Here is a 16,387-nt window from a genome sequence, read left to right on the forward strand (position 1 = left end):
AGTTTTCTGGAAGGTATTTCAAAGTTTTATGTTGGACTTTGGGCATTTCCTTGGATAAATCTTTTGTCATCCATCAAAAGGACAAAACAATAACTGTTAGGCATGAGAGGCCAATCATGCAGCAGCAAGTTGGTGCATGACTGAAGACGTCTTGCTAAAGTTTTAACGTCAGTACAAGAAATTAACTTTAAACATTGTGTTTATGTACAACATGCTGGTCTGAGTGCTGCTGATCTTCTGGGACTCTGCAAAAAATAGAAACTATCCAGTGAGCAGCAACTTTGCAGACATCAGAAGAGAATAAAAGCTAACAATAGCTCAAATAACCATTTGTTTCCACTAAGGTGTGAGGAACACAATCTGAACACAATGACATTTGAAGACAATGAGCCGCAGCTAGACCAGACCATTTACCACTTTACTCTATTACAGACCGCTAACTGAGACTGAAATTCACACAAGGTCACCAGATCACAGCGAAAATGTTGCGATATTCAGACGGCAGGGTCAGTTTGGAATGAACTGTATTAAAAGCATAGATCCACTGGGAAGTGTTTCCTTTCATTGTGTTTGGTTTATGATGGTCATGCTCCCATATTCTGATTATGCACCATGTCACAAACTTGAATCATCTTGCAGTTCAGCAAATAAATGTGTTTTAAGAAAACTATTCAACTCAGAAAAAGAAGACGTTTCCCTGACAGGGCAAATCATTCCACAACTTCGACATGAGTACAGTCAGATCTCCAAGTTTCTGTTTGGATTTACTTACATTAGGAGTCTGCTGGTTGCCCCTCCCTCCCTCAGCTCCTCCAGACTAGCGGCAGCAGCAATTAGCAAACAGCTGGTGGAACTGTGAGTCTGCTGAGCTTGTCATACTAACTACTTCTCAGTCTGATGCTCCTAAGAACGGCAAACAGAGTGGCATCGTTCTGATGGCGTGCTGAAGGCAGGGAGCCAGGAAGAGCAGGAACTTCTTAAAGAGACAGAAGCCCATATCAAGATGCAAAATTGCTAAATTATGTGCATTTCTCTATTGGTCAACACTGTCTGTTCTGTTTTATAGTTATATAAAAATATATTATTTTAGTAGCCCTAATCTTGGGTGATGCATTAAAAATCTTGAGATTAGGAACCTTTTTTGATGATTCATCCGAATTCTGGTGAAAATCTTTAAACATCCAGAGTCCAAACAAAAACTTTGATTCAGAAAGCCAAGAGAAAATAATACTTCTTTAAAATGTTGCATGAAAATCTATAAGCATGAGGGATGATTTCAGATTTCCGAGTAGTACTTTATGAAATTGAATTAACCAAAACGCAGTAAAAGATTAACTTATTCAGAATGTTTTGACGTCGGGAGTTTTGTTGGTTTCTTGCAGCGCAGCAACCCACAGCCCAATCAGATCTGTGGATTACTGTGCTCATAAGTGGGCTTTGAGAGCTAATACAAATCCCCTTGTTTATTAACACCACAACATTCACTAAGTCGATTTAAGTCGATTACGGGCTAATGGCATTTGCGGATGGGAGAGTAACTGCACACACAAGCACACATGCAGTTTATTAACGTCATTAATTGTGCTCAGCATATTTTGAGGGACTGACATTTATAATGTTCCACGGAGAATTAAAGGCCAACAAGGAAATTAAAGCTACATTAGGCCTTAAATGTGAAATCCAATGAAACTTTCAGGCAAATTAGAGCTTTTAAGTCATGCACGAAGCATCTCTTAATTGCTCCGGTTTGGAATGAGCGTGAAAGAATCCCTGAAAAACACACAGTGGACATGTATCTTTCTGAACCTATCAGCTGCTACATATTTATCTGGATTTGGCTTCACAATCAGAGGCCACACCTTAAAAACGTTACCCAAACCCAACGTTTGGGTAACGTTAGGCGGAGCGGAGTTGTGCTCCAAATCCTAGAGGGTAGAGAGGAGGTTTTATTGTTTTTTTTTTCTCTCCTCCAAAACCTTTCACAGCACATATTTTTACATCATGCAGCCCTCTCTGCTCTCCATTCGTCCGTTTCTGGCTCTCTGGAGGCTCAAAGCCTCATACATGGTGGAATACCTAGAGATTTCTAAAAATAGAAGAGCAAAAAGGAAAAAAAAACTGAGGTAGATACAGATGCATTGCACAGCTTGAGGAGGTCAAAGCGAATCGGATCGCAACAGAAATTCCTTTTTTTATGGTCGTTTTTGTTCCATTTCTGCTCTCTAACTTCTGATATGCATCTCAGTCTTACATTAGTTGTTTCATTTTAATATTTTCCTGTGAAAAAGAGTAAATTGAGTTTCTAGATTTTCTCATGAAAGCAAGACAGAATTTCTCTAACATCTACGTGTTTGAAAATCATTGCAAATTCCTCAAAACACGCAGAGGAATTTTACTTTCTGAATGATGGATTCATTCAGGAAAAATAACTGTTCAGACTAGTAGCAAGCTGGTTAGTCAACTAACCAACTTGATTAATGCTCCAGATGCTGTTCTGGCAAATTTTTGCAGCTGTGCGCTCACAGAAACATGAATCCCTGCACCTCCATGCTGTACAGTGTGTAAGATGAGATTTTATTGATCTCAAGAGGGGAAATTCTTACTGCTGCAGCAGAACAACGAACACAGCACAGAGGCAACAGAAGATAAGGGAGAAAAGAAGAGATAAAATCGGAATTAAAAGTTTTATATAACAACCAAGAGCAGCACAAAGGATAGAAAACTGCCAGGAGGAAAAAGGATTTTCAGTGATGTTTCAGATGTGCTGGAAAACTGAGACAGATAACCCCAGATTTGCAGAAGTGTTCAGACAGTGATAAGTTGGGAGTCAGTTTATGTGAAATCTGATAGCAGGGTTCAAAAATGATGAATGTAGAGAACTACAAGTCTTTGAAAAGTTGCTATAAAATTAAATTATCATGCTTGCATAAAAAGTTGGGTGAAATTTGAAAGTTCTTTGCCAATTGTTTAAACTGTGACCTTATTTAACTTGGATTAAATTTACTGTTACATTTAGATTTAACAGAATAAATGTTAGCATTTTCGCAAAATTGCAACAACATACTTCAGTGTAGTTTACTGGAATTGTATGTGACAAACCAACACAAAGTAGTAAACAGAAAATGATTCATGGTTCAAGAATTACGTATTTCCACAGCAGCATGCTGTCACCACCAAGTGTTACCATGGTTACGGTGTACTCAGGGTGCAGAGCGCATAGCATTTTGCATGTTGCTCATGAATTAAACTTTGATCTCGTATGTTTGTTGTGTCCCCTACATTGCTTAAAATACCTCAAACTATAAACTAAAATGATTTTATTGCCAAACAGAAACTAAATTAAGAACTTACAATAGATGCAATCTAGGTATTCAATATGAAAGGTATCAAGCATCACATTGGAATAGCATCTCTGCTACCAGGCAGACTGAGTTATGCATATTAAGCCTATTTTTTGCTATGTGTAAAATATGCATCAACCAGCAGTGGCGTAAACACTTCATGTAGCTGCATTACGGCTAAAAGCACAAATTTTGTGACTACACACTCCTTCATAAAAAGCAGGTTTGCAGTTGCAAACTATAAACTCATTGTACCTGAGCTGTGGATTTCTGCAGCTCCTCCAGATATCGTTATAGTTTCTCTGATTAATGCTCCAAGTGCTTCCCCAGTCGGTTTAGATGGTAGGTTTGGAGCTGTGCCATTCTCCTTATATAGGGATATTATTTTAACTTCATCCCTGATTTATCTGCCGTTCCTTAATGATGCTGTTTTTTGGTTTCCTAACAAACCTCTGAGGCCTTCACAGAAAAGCTGGATTTATACTGAGGTTCAGTTTCACACAGGAGGAATCTATTTACTAATTAAGTCCTCTGAAGGAAACTCTTGGATGCATCCCTGGTTCAACACACATGAGTCAAATTTAATAATTTGACTCAGGTGTGTCAAATTTGTTATGCAGTCAGGGACTACAGAGTCCTTCTAATGATCTGATTATTTGATTCAGGTGTGTTGAAGGAAAACTTTGCAGGACACTAACCCTTGAGAAACAAATAAGGATCATCATAATTCAGAAAAACCTTGACCCTCCAAACAGTTTATACAACAGAAAAGATCAATTGCGACAACAGTTATGAAGAAAACATAAGATAAAGCGGAGTGAGAACAAAGCAAGGTGAGAATGAAAGGGAAAGAAAGATCAAATGAAATGAATTGGACAGGTTGTGATCCATCTCTTAGGGTCACATCGATCAGCGAGTGAAGGGATCCCTTACATCCAACTTTGAGTGCACGCCCATCAGAAAGCTTCAACGCTGCACTCCCGGGCTGCAAATGAGATCTGAGAGCAATATACGAAGGAGGGAGAGAGATGCAGAGGTGCAAAATGAAACAAAAAAAAGTCTGCAGGAGTGGGGAAGAGGTAACGGAGAAAAATGACTGCACAGGATAATCAAGTGATGAGGCAGATGGGGAGAGGAAATAGATAAATGAAAGGGGAAGTGAGAAAGGATCACAGGCAGGGCGCAGAAGGGAATAAAACAAGAACCTGATGTGGTGCAAGAAGTCGTGCGAGCGCACATCGACTAAAAAGTAGGTGCAAGAGTCGCCAAGGAGACGTGGAGGTCAGCAGCCGAGTCAGCAAGCAACACAGACAAAAAGACGAGGGGTGGAGGAGGAAGAAGAGGTGGGAAAAGATGGCGAGGAAGAGCTGTGACTGATAACATTGTCGTATTCAGGTTGCCTCAAGGGCAGACACAAGTGAAGAAAAGAAAAAGGGATGAGACAAACAAATAAAAAAGTGGAAATTTACAGAGGAGCCAGGGGCGGAAACGGTTCTGAGATGGAAGGTGAGTAAGGATGAAAAGACAGGTGAAAGGAACTGCAGGTAGATGGAGGGAAGGGAAGGAAACGATCCATGGCTGTACACTAATAGAGTCGGAGAGGTATGGAGGTGAAAGCCGTGCGCGGGCATGCCCGGGGCAGATGGATGAGAGGGGTTCCACAAGGAGGCAGACATTACAGACAGTATGGATGAAAGTACAGCAGGAAGGTTTCTATATGAGTGATGGGAAAGTGGAGACACGACTTGACCCCACAGTAATGAAAAAACTCCTGATGGAGCTTTTCAGGGACAACCATCAACCTGACTTGATCTCATTTTTCCACGTCACATGTTGCATGATTCTTGGTAGATTCTTTGCAGAACCACTTCAACTACAGCCATTTGGACTACGTCTCCACCAGTTTAGCACATCTACAGACAAAGCTTTGCCCATTTTTCGTTGTAATTTTGCTCAGTCTCACCCAGACGAGATGGAGAGTGAAGCGTAATTTTAAGTTTTGTATTGCTTTTCAGTTGGTTTTATGTTCCTTTACCAGCTTGAAGATGACGACCTGCATCAACCTATCCGTTTTTATGACCCCTTTTTTTTTTGCTTCATTCATTTTTCCATAAACTCTGATCAGTTTCCCTGGTCCCACATAAAGGAAAGCATCCCCACAGCATGATGTTGCTACCACCAAGCATCGCCAAGTTTACTTACATTAAGGATCTGATTAGTGCTTTGGAATCGATTTTTAAACTTAAACCTTCGTCCACGTTTAAGGTGTCCCCTTTGTTGCTGGTGGCTAACTTTAGGTGAGACTGGATCTCTGTTTCTCCTCCAGAGTTTCTATTGCCCTCCTGCATACTTCTCTGATTTTTACTACACCTCCCTGGACTCTCAACTAAGGGAACGGCCTCATCTCGTTGGGTCAACATGACACTTTTCGGTCACTTTGACCATTAAACAGTCCCTCCATTATTTTTCAAATATATGTTTTTTTGCAATCAAAATCCCTGATTTTGTGATGCTATTTAAAAGAAAAAATTTTGGGGAATTCCTCATCAAATCCTTTTAAAATCTATGTTTTTATATAAAAAAAAGGTGAAAAAAGAACAAGCGGAAAACCAGACACAAGCATTATTATTCTTTAAAGAAGTAGAATATATCTATTTTTGTTACTTGCAATATCACGGCCTGCAGGTGGGTGTTAGTCACTCAAAACCAATGGTTTTGACCATCTGCAATAAATTCACAATTATGCAATACTGCAAAAACAATGCAGGGACCTTTTGATTTTGTATAGAATTCTGGAATTGCAGAAAACTTAAGGTACTGAATAGTGTTTTCTAACAAACTTCTGAGGTTTTCACACACGGCGTTCTTAATCTGTGAATTACTTACAGTCAAAATAATTTCAAAATAGTCATTTCTTAGAGGTATCAGATCAAAGCGGCCCAAATATGTACTTATTACATGCTTCTTGTGTTTTTACTTCTTAAACAATGTTGAAACCTTATTTCCTGCCAAAACTATAATTGTTTTTGTGTTGGTCTTTTACATAAAATTTCAATGAAACCATTTGAAGTTTGTTTAATGTGACAAAATAAGAAATTAAAAAAAATACGTACAAACATAAATAACACATATCTGTTCTGGTCCAACATGGACTGCCCACAGGACCAGCTGTCACTGCAGGCATTCGTAACTTTGTCCCACGCACACATCCCCACCGTCTCCTGCTGCAGGCGTTTCCTTCCCCTCCTAAAAGACTAATGTCACCAAGCATAAGGAAATGATTGTTGCCCTAAAAACTTTACACACTTCTCGGCATTTTGTACAGTTTCCAGGAATACAAGAGACACTAAATCTTTTAGAGCCAACTAGTGAAAAGCAAAAAGAGCCACGCGTTGTCACACACTTGAGTCAGCGAGCCATTCATGTTCTGCTCAGCGGATATAAACAGAGCTCTTTAACGACTACAATCAAGACAGAATCCATTTTTTACTCCTCAGTAACTAATGTCGCAGCGGTTAGAAGTTCTGCTGAAATGTTCTGTTTCAAAGGGAAACGCATCCCCATTAGCAGGACTATTCATGATCGCTCAAATTAATGGAATCTATTCCCATCACCACACTGCAGCAATGCTTGCTTTTATTCGCTCACTCTGCTTTAAGTGAGAACATTTAAGAGTGCGAGATAAAATTTATAATCGTTTCCGGCAGAGAGTGTCTTATCACTTTCTTCCTCTTATCTCATTATGAGACGAGTCCAAAAATGGGACGGCTTTATACGGAGCTCACATTTGGAGAACAGAACGAAGCATGGGAAGCATGTGGAGTGGGGGTGGAGACTTTCACAGCGGCACCGCCTTGCTATCAGAGATGGATTGTAAACCCGCATAGTTTCACATGGATAGAGCAAAGCTTTGGAAACTATTAAGTAGCAATTTGCGTCAGCCTGTAACAGTCAGGATGATGCATGGCTCAGCCTGGTCGTTGCTCAAAGTCTCAGAGCTTGCATGTATTATACTGTACATCAATATGTAATCGCCAAGGTCTATGCTGCGTGCAGCACCACCCCGGAGACGCGCCATCCTTCTCCAGAGAAACCTCTTTGTCTTTCCGACTCGAAAATGTCATCCCCACTTTCACCAGAAGTGAGACTGTTACTGTCAACCACTGTCAAACTCTCTGTATCTAGGTTACAGTTGCTATAACAACTGTTGTGCATGCCAATGAGTTTCAGTGAGTCATTCTTGTACCTTATCAAAGCCACAAAACGTGTGTTTACAGGCAGATTTTCGGCACGTCTCGCATGTACAACATGGTTCTTTGTGTTGGTTTTTACAGCGGCGCCCCTTACAGAGACCTACAGTGTGACCTGATTCAGCTGTCAGGCCCACGGTTTTGAGAGAGAGTGGCTTTTCCAATCCCTTCTTGAAAATGTCTCTGAGCTGAATGACCATTTTTCAGTCTTCTGGGGGGTTTACATTCAGCCACAAAGGCTGTGTTCACTCACGCACTCTCTCAGGAGATGTACAAAACAGGTGTTTTTGTGTTTTGAACAGTACTGGAGTGCTTCATAATCATGTGTCAAGTATCCTCAGTTTTGTGTCTAAATTAGCACCAGCAGGATACACAGGAAAGCAGGCCTAAATTGGATGAGATAGACAGCATGATTTTGTTATTTTTGGCTAACAACAATTTAATTACCATATCTCATCTTCAAAACCTTCTTGTGGGAGCAAATCTGCATTCAACCAATAAACATTTTCACTGAAGAGGATAAATTTACATGCATGGACAACTATGTCATTGCAATAACACCAACTTACAGCATTATAATAAAATCAGATTCTTTGTAGGATAGGGTAGTTTATAGATGTAGCCTGTCACAATAAATAATTCATAGAGAAACCATTCGAAATTCTGCTTAAAGATATCTTCAACATGTTTATTATTCTGACTAAACATTGATTTTAACCTTTTTAGCCAATATAAATAAGTCATTTCAGGTCTCCAGATAAACTGGCAGCTAAACTGTGTAGATGTTTAAGAAATTCCACTTCAGCAATACTTAGTGACAGCTATTTTCAGCTATTTTAAAGTAATGATGTAGACTCAAAGATGAAAGTCTGATTTTCTAAATTTCCATTTGAAAATTCAACAAGCACGCCTCCTGATTTTGCCATCTAATCTACAAAAGTAAGAATTTATGAACAGCAGAATTTTCTGTGGTGGTCTTCATGTTGACACACTAATATTAGCAAAAGTACGCACATTTTAGGTGTTTTCTTGCTGTATATTTGACATTAGCATTCTAAAAGCTGGCTTTAGTTTGATATAATTGGCTCAGGCAGTAGATGTCTGTAACAGGGTTTTATTTTAACAATGTTATAGATGTGAAGTTGGTCAAAATTTATGTACTCCGACTTTATTTTGTTAGTCAACAAGTTGTTTTTCCAGACTTTTGTTGGGCGTATTAAGTTTTGCTACGCTGCTCCTGGCAGTTGGTGGTTACCATAGTAACCGGTAACCGACAGCTCATCCCCCTATTTCTGTTGCTGTCTGTAACTGTGGGGCAGAAGCTTCTGGACTAAAGTTAACCATCTTATTTTCCTCTCTCGTTGGGATAAATACAGTGAACCTGAGTGTGTCTGTAGTGAAGTCAACCTACTGGACCTTAGACGAACATAGAAGGGCTACATATGTAGAGTTTTACCTTAGCAGGGTACAAAAAAAAGCAATCACTGCCTACTGGACTATGTAGCGACTGGTATGTAATGTGAACATGCAGTTTGAAAATGACGCATGCCTTCAGTACACAATTTACAGCAATCATTGCAGTACCATTTGAAAATATGGGATATTTCTGCTACTGCGTGAAGAACAAAGTGGATACAACTTCAGAGTGGCAATTACAACAGCATGTAAATATGTAAAACAAGCCTTCTTTCCAGTCCTGTTGAGTCACAGTAAGTAGGAGAAAGCAATCCAGACAAAGAGACACTCTAAACTCAATAGAAAACTTGACGAATGTATGAAATGTGTGGGAAAATATGTCAACATGACGGTACAGCTTTCTTTGATTATTATCTTGTGAACCAAAAATCATTTCTGCTTATGTGTATTTTAAAATGATAAATAATAAGAAAAAAAAGTAATATACTTGGTCATAAAAGCACATTTAAGAGTTATTAAAAATTTTAAAAATCAACGTGATGCTAAAATTTATGTCTCCTTTCTCTGCTCTTCTCTGTTTCTGCAGATCTGTGGAAAGCCAGGCGATCTACCATGCTTGTCCCCCCACCCCTCCATCCCTGCAGACAATTGCACCTGCCCCGCACACAACTCCACCCAAAACAAAAAGCAGAGGGATCAACACTTCCCTCTCTGATCCCTTCATCCATCCTCTCCCTCTCATTTCTCCCCCCTCTATTCATCTCATCACTGTCCTCCTCATCCCACCTCCTCCACTGTGCCTGCCCCAGGACTTCTACCAAGCGAACCCTCCCAGAATCCGTCACTTTCCCGGTGTTTCACTGGCTCACGCTGGTCACATGCTGCCTGCTGCCCTCTCTGATCGGAGCAGGGGAGACGTGGGGCGTCGTTTCGGCCTGCCCGTTCCACTGTGTGTGTCGAAACTTATCGGAATCGCTCAGCACGCTCTGCGCCGATAAGGGCCTGCTCTTCGTGCCGCCACATGTCGACCGACGAACGGTGGAGCTGCGACTCGCAGACAACTTTATAACAGAGGTGGGCGGGATTGACTTTGTCAACATGACCGGACTGGTTGATCTGACGCTGTCGAGGAACACAATCCACCTGATTCGACCTATGGCCTTTGCTGACCTGGAAAGTCTGCGCTCTTTGCACCTGGATGGTAAGCCATGATCATTTTTCCCGAAGGTCTCTAGTATAGAATATTAATTTAGCACCTTTTTACAGGAGAACTATTCTCTCATTGTGTTATTTAGGTAACCGCTTGACAACGATTGGACCTAAGGACCTTGCAGGATTGACTAACCTGCAACACCTGATAGTCAACAACAACCAGCTGGTGAAAGTCTCCGTCGAGGCTTTTGATGACTTCTTGCTCACTCTAGAGGACCTCGACATGTCCTACAATAATCTTCGGAGGCAAGTTTTTTTTTTTTTTAAATCAATCAAAATATATTCCCCAACATCAGGCTTGTCGATAGTTGGCTCTTTCCAGAAATACTCATGCTACATCTGATAACACCATCTAAACTAAGACAGATTTCACCTTCCGCACACAAGAACTTCTTTCCTTAAACTTACTCTCTTAAAATGACCTTGATCTCATCTAACTTCTTATGCCTTAGTCTCTAAAATGTAATTTTTAACTTAGAGTGTCATGCACAAAGCAAATTCGGTGCTTGTCGATGTGTGACAAAGTTCACTTCATGAATTATCCTGTTCAAGTTTTTGAAATAACCCATAAAGTATAACTTTAAGTAAGATTTACGTGTTAAACTCTACTTGATGAGTAGAATGATTAGATGTTTGAAAACTTTAAAGAAATGTCGGCTTCTACCATGAAATGGTTTTACCTGCAAAGACTGACATTTTTAACAGAATCTCATTTGAGTTTATTTTTTCTCTTCTATGTCAGAAGTAAATAAACATGTTTGTCATTGATGGTAAATGAACCTTTGATTAATTTACTTGCTTCTCTATATGTGGATTTAGATGGAATTTCCTCTAAGGTACAGAGAATTCAAGCTTTAGCTGATAAAGCTTATTAATACACATTAGTTTGATGTAACACAGTCTGTCAATGTTACACTATCGACAGGACTAACAATATCTTTTCTCAACTGGGCCTCAATATGGATCCAAACTAACAATAAAAAAGATTCCAGAATCCAAAGGCACAATAGCAACAGCCAGTAACATCTGAGTCAGTGAAGACCATTATGAACGCAACGTTAAAACTGCTGAGGCCAGAAGATGACTGAGAGCTCAGAAAACTGAATCAATTTTGATGAGGTTATAATTTTCTTTCACTTCGATTCAGTTATGGCTCCAATGAAGGCATTGTGAAGCTCACTCCTCTGAATGACTATACATTACTATGGATATTGTATACGGTTCATACTTGAGTGCACAATGTAATACTTTGATAAGGTCATTATAGAACAATGGATGATTTTTACAGCTTCGCTATTCTTCAGGGCTAAATAGTTTGGCTGAATAATCACAGTCCTCTCTCCTCTTTCCAAAGCAGCACACAATGCAGATCATTTTAGCAGCAGTCGGCTGTCGGTCGTCAAAATGTTTAAATTGTTTCTCCAAGATGAGCACTGCAGCCTTTCCGAGGCCTCTACCAAACCTTGAAAGTGCAGAGTTGCAGTTCTGAACAGAAAAGAAGCCGCTGCTCGAATCACTCGGTGACTATTAAGGAGTCTATTCTGAGCGTTGAAGAATCTGTGTCACACTCTCCCATAATGAGTAAAAATACTGTAGAAACGGGTTAAGTCACGCAAGAAACTCTTCAGATCCGACTTATCAAGGTAGAAGTTTCACCCTGTGACCCTATTACATGCAAACTGGATATTCATGTTCTTGATAAATTCACTTTCAAATGAACAGGCCTTGTAAAAAAAAAAATCCATTAACAATTTACAGCTTGGGTTTATATGATGGTAATTTGCAATGATATTAGGTTGCTACGTGATGGAAATAACTGCAAAAAGTTGATGAAAACCAACTCATCTGCACTACTACAAAATGAACCACGAGCATCAATTCAGTGATCTTATTGTTAGCTCAGAGGGAAGTGCTAATGAGGAGAGAGCAGCTGATATCACTCTGTCATTCTGATTGAATTAGAAGAGCAGAATGGTGACTGTAAAAGGAAGCAGTGGAAGAAAACATGTTTGCATTTGCATTAAAACTGCTTCACTGGGAGTAGCACTGCTGCTAATAATATGAGCGCTTATTAAACACTCAAGAACGCAAAAGAGAAAGGTGCAGTTGGCTTAAAGAAAGGAAGGCAGCGGCTTTTAGATGCTAGCTAGGTGCCAAAAAAAGAAGCCAAATCTGTCCAAGAAAATCATCAAGTGAATGGAATACAGAGAACTGAAGCAAGGTTATGTTTTTCTTTTAACACCCCTCCAATTTGTTTGTGACATCTGGAAAGTAATTTTCTCAAAGGAGAGAAGGTGAACGCCGCCATTAGTCATTTGTAGTGGTGACAGTGAAGCATCTAGAGACGTTGCCATGAAAAGAAAAAGAAACTGGGATCAAAACATTCCTCTAGAGAAACTGGATTCATTCCCTTGATACTCAAGATCTTAATTTGCAGATCTGATATCCAAGGTGAACTGCCAAAAGTCTTAAAAAAAGATTTGTAGAAATAACTCTTTGAATAAACTATATGTACACTCACTTAACAGTTTATCAAGCATACATTTGTAGGACTGGGTTTATACTTTGTTAAAAAATTTCTCAGTAATTTTAGTCCATTTTGAAAAGATGATGCAATTGAAGCATATTTGTCGCCTGCACATCCATAATGACAATCACCTGGAAGTGCTCAACTGGACTGAGATCAGGTGACCGTAGAGGATTAGAGTGATTAGCGTGAACTCACCTAAGATGGCTACACCAAAGGGTCCCAATGCAGCGGACATGAAGGACAACCACTTCCAGAAGGAAGCTCTGCTCGAGTGTGATAAACAAGCAGTTTCTGAAATACTCAGACCAATTCCTCTGGCACAAACAAGTAGATCACGTTAAAAGTCACTTAGATTTCCATTCTGATGTTAACTTATCAAGTCATTTTCATCAAGTCTAAATGTCTAGATGCATGAAGTTGAGTCAGGGCTTAAAGTAAAAAAAATCCTGAGCCTGAAACTTATAGTTATGATAGAAATTAACTATACCATTGCTATTGCCACCGTTTAATAAAAAGTGTCTTTGAATAGTTCAACAATTGCTTCTAACAATACAATTAACAAGCTAAACACTCAAACTTAAATAAGACTTCAGTACATTTCAACTCAAAACAAAATGTAAAATGTCTGTTCCCTAAAGGTTTGCCTTACAGGCAAAAATCCCTCAACATTAAATAAGAGTCCTTTCAATCAATGTTTTCGCAAGTAATTTAGAACATGCAACATTACCAACTAAATCAGTGTTTCTCAACCTTTTCCGGCCCAGCGCACCTCAAGCCTTTATCCAGGTCCCTCACTGCCCCCCAATAAAGAATTTGCAGGCTACTTTGCACTGACTATTATTTTATTATTAATATAACTATCACTATTGTAGATGTTTTGATTTTTATGCTCGTTTCTGTATTTATCATCACGATAATTTCCCAGAGAACAAAAAAGTCATGGGAATAGAAATTATTTTCACAGGTGTCTATGAAAAATGCAATGAACATTCAACTTAAAATTGGTAGGCTTAACAGCAGCCAATCTCATTCTTTTCCATTTTATAGTTGTTAAATATTCCACAAAATGACCAGATAAAAGATGTACAACATGCCAGTTTAAACTTTGAACTATTTACAAAACGACTGAGCTCTGCAACATTAAAACATGGATAGAACTGTAACTACATTAATCATAGCTCTTCTTCTCTTCAGTGTTTCTGTCGGTTTCTGTGCTGCCTTCAGGAAAATGGGACATCAGATTATCATCCATAAAACTTCACCCTCATGGCATTTTTTTGTTCAAACCAGAGCTTTCAGTGGAAAAACAAAAGTTCCAGGTCCTTTTAATGCCATACACATATGAGACAGAAACATGGATTATGTCTTTATATAGACCTGTTTATTGATTATATAATATCACTGGACAGAAATTACAAAGAACAAATCTGGTTCTTAATCAAATCCTAATGAGTCAAATTTTAAGTGTCATGGAGTCTCATGACATTAACACTGACATGAAAAATAATATTGAAGAAATGAATATATCAAATCTAATTAAAAACATAAAAATAAGTGATAAGTTCTTTACTGTTATGGTCTGTAAGATATATTTATTCTCGGTACTAGATGTGGTCTCAACAAACCCATGGCACTTCATCAATATTTTACCTTTTATCTGGAAATAGTGTCCGTTTATTCTTGCCATACAGTCTCTGTATTAATTGTTGCTCAGCTCATCATCTTCTGCGCCTCCTAATCGTCATGTGTTTCACATCATGTGTTGATTTTTCACTGTTTAGCGTCGGGTTCTCTGTTTTTATGCCATAATTCACATCTAATTCGTCGCTCTGTTTTATGTCCCGCTTCTCCTGTTTCAGAGTTTTGCGCAAGGTGCGCCTCGGTTTTTTTTTTTGTTTTTTTAAACGTATGGTGCAGGGCGGTCGGGAACCGTATTGATGGGGAAAAGGCAGACTGACAAACCTTTTAAAACAATGTAAACAATTTCGGTATTCTGATTGTTGAAATTTAAAAGTGCTGTGGTACCGTTGTTCTATCACACCAGTTTCATACCGGACCACTTACAGCACCGGTGATAGCGCTATAAAATGAACGCTACAAAATACAGTTTTAGCAAGTTGCTCAGTCTAAACTGGTATTGTTGTGATTGTAAAGTGTAAAGTTAACCTTCGCCCCCTTTTGTAAAAATTTCCGCCAGCTTCCCGCTTGTCCTCTTTCCACTAGCCATGCCCAGCGCCACTTGTTTTTCATTTCTTTCTCAAGTAAACGTGTTTCTTTACCGGGTCAGACAAACTCCATCTTCTTTCATATCGCATTTGATTTAACCGTCGAACCGAACACATGCGCTTCTTTTCTACAAACCGTTATACAGTCATTGGTCAAGAACACGGGAGCTAGAATTCTGATTGGCAGACATCTTTGTTGACGGAGCTCTTTAAGCCCGGAGACTAGTTTGGTTGAGGTGGACCGTTTGGTCAAAAGCCGGAAATCCGGCCCCCGGCCGGAGCTCTTTAAGCCCCGAGTTGAGTCTATGAGACTGGCTATTTGTACTCTGACGTAATTGATAAGCAGCATCTCTCACAAAGTATTTGATACCAGTTATGTGTTTTATTTCAAAAGCAGAAAAGCTTTACAGTCTCAAAGGTTGTATTGACAAATGTATAATTGGCTAAATTTAACAAGATTAAAAGGTTTTGGGAGAAAAATGCCAGAGTACAACATCTTGCTAATGAATTCCTGAACTTGAAGCTAAAAGCACATTGCACACTTTTCTCCAAGCTACCTTTGCCTCTCGTATGTGAACAATGTGGAAACATTCATAACTGCAGAACGATGGTGATAATATGCTGGAGACAGGGAGTCATTGAAAACAACCAAAACTGCCTTTGGTCTTTGCCAAAAGCAGTTCTGTTCTTTATCCTTTAACTTTACCATTCTTTGTCATCAAATGATGTCCAGCTGAACAAAAATCGTTACAGAAAAAACTCTGAGAAAGGAACAAAATGCGACACCAACATGCCAGGAACAGATATCTTCATGTTTTACTGTCTGATTTCTGAGTTGTTAGTCATTAGTTGAAAACATTGAAAAGTGCTTAAAGACTGCAATAAAAGTTGTGCTTTGAATTGAAATCTGAACATCTGTCATAAAAATGTTGCAGTTTTTGCCACTTCTCTGAACTACAGCTGATTTAATCACAATCCTTTTAAAGAAATTACAACCTTACATTGTGTTAATCCGCCCACAAGGGAGAGGAAACGATCAAGGAGACCAGTTTTAGTTTCAGATTCATTTTTTTCCCTCTCAGATGGGCATCCATCATGGCAAAGTTTACTTTTTGAAAAAGTCTCTGGAATCCCTCTAAATATCATCTTATTCCTACAGGGTGCCATGGGAGTCTATTCAAAACATGGCCAGTCTCCACACTCTGAACCTGGACCATAACCTAATAGACCACATAGCAGAAGGAGTCTTTGGGGAGCTTTACAAGCTGGCGCGGCTGGATATGACCTCCAACCGGCTCAGGACTCTGCCACCTGATCCGCTCTTTGCAAGGTACATCTTAAGATTTCTCCTTTCAGTTCTGTAGGGAAACGGCTTCTGTGGGAAAATACTACTGAATGCATGAATGTGGTTGT

General features: G+C 39.3%; 2 protein-coding genes across 5 annotated transcripts in view; one reads left to right on the plus strand and one right to left on the minus strand.

Annotated features, from left to right (window-relative positions):
• pcxb (pyruvate carboxylase b) overlaps nucleotides 1-16,387 on the minus strand; it is a 391,361-nt gene that overhangs the window by 134,956 nt on the left and 240,018 nt on the right. The gene's annotated exons all lie outside the window — the stretch shown is intronic.
• The window catches only part of LOC103480729 (leucine-rich repeat and fibronectin type-III domain-containing protein 4), a 51,542-nt gene that overhangs the window by 15,254 nt on the left and 19,901 nt on the right, over nucleotides 1-16,387 (plus strand). The window contains exons 1-4 of one of the 3 annotated variants that reach the window (XM_008435892.2): nucleotides 8,911-9,101; nucleotides 9,594-10,208; nucleotides 10,303-10,465; nucleotides 16,134-16,304. In XM_008435892.2, the coding sequence (XP_008434114.1) occupies nucleotides 9,620-10,208; nucleotides 10,303-10,465; nucleotides 16,134-16,304 (923 nt within the window). In that variant the 5' untranslated portion in view covers nucleotides 8,911-9,101; nucleotides 9,594-9,619. Of the gene's footprint in view, nucleotides 1-8,910; nucleotides 9,102-9,141; nucleotides 9,301-9,593; nucleotides 10,209-10,302; nucleotides 10,466-16,133; nucleotides 16,305-16,387 lie in introns of those variants that run through there. The other 2 variants (XM_008435891.2, XM_008435890.2) reach the window with 2 other exon arrangements.

The sequence above is a fragment of the Poecilia reticulata genome, linkage group LG18 (assembly GCF_000633615.1).
Source record: "Poecilia reticulata strain Guanapo linkage group LG18, Guppy_female_1.0+MT, whole genome shotgun sequence".
Lineage (NCBI taxonomy): Eukaryota > Metazoa > Chordata > Actinopteri > Cyprinodontiformes > Poeciliidae > Poecilia > Poecilia reticulata.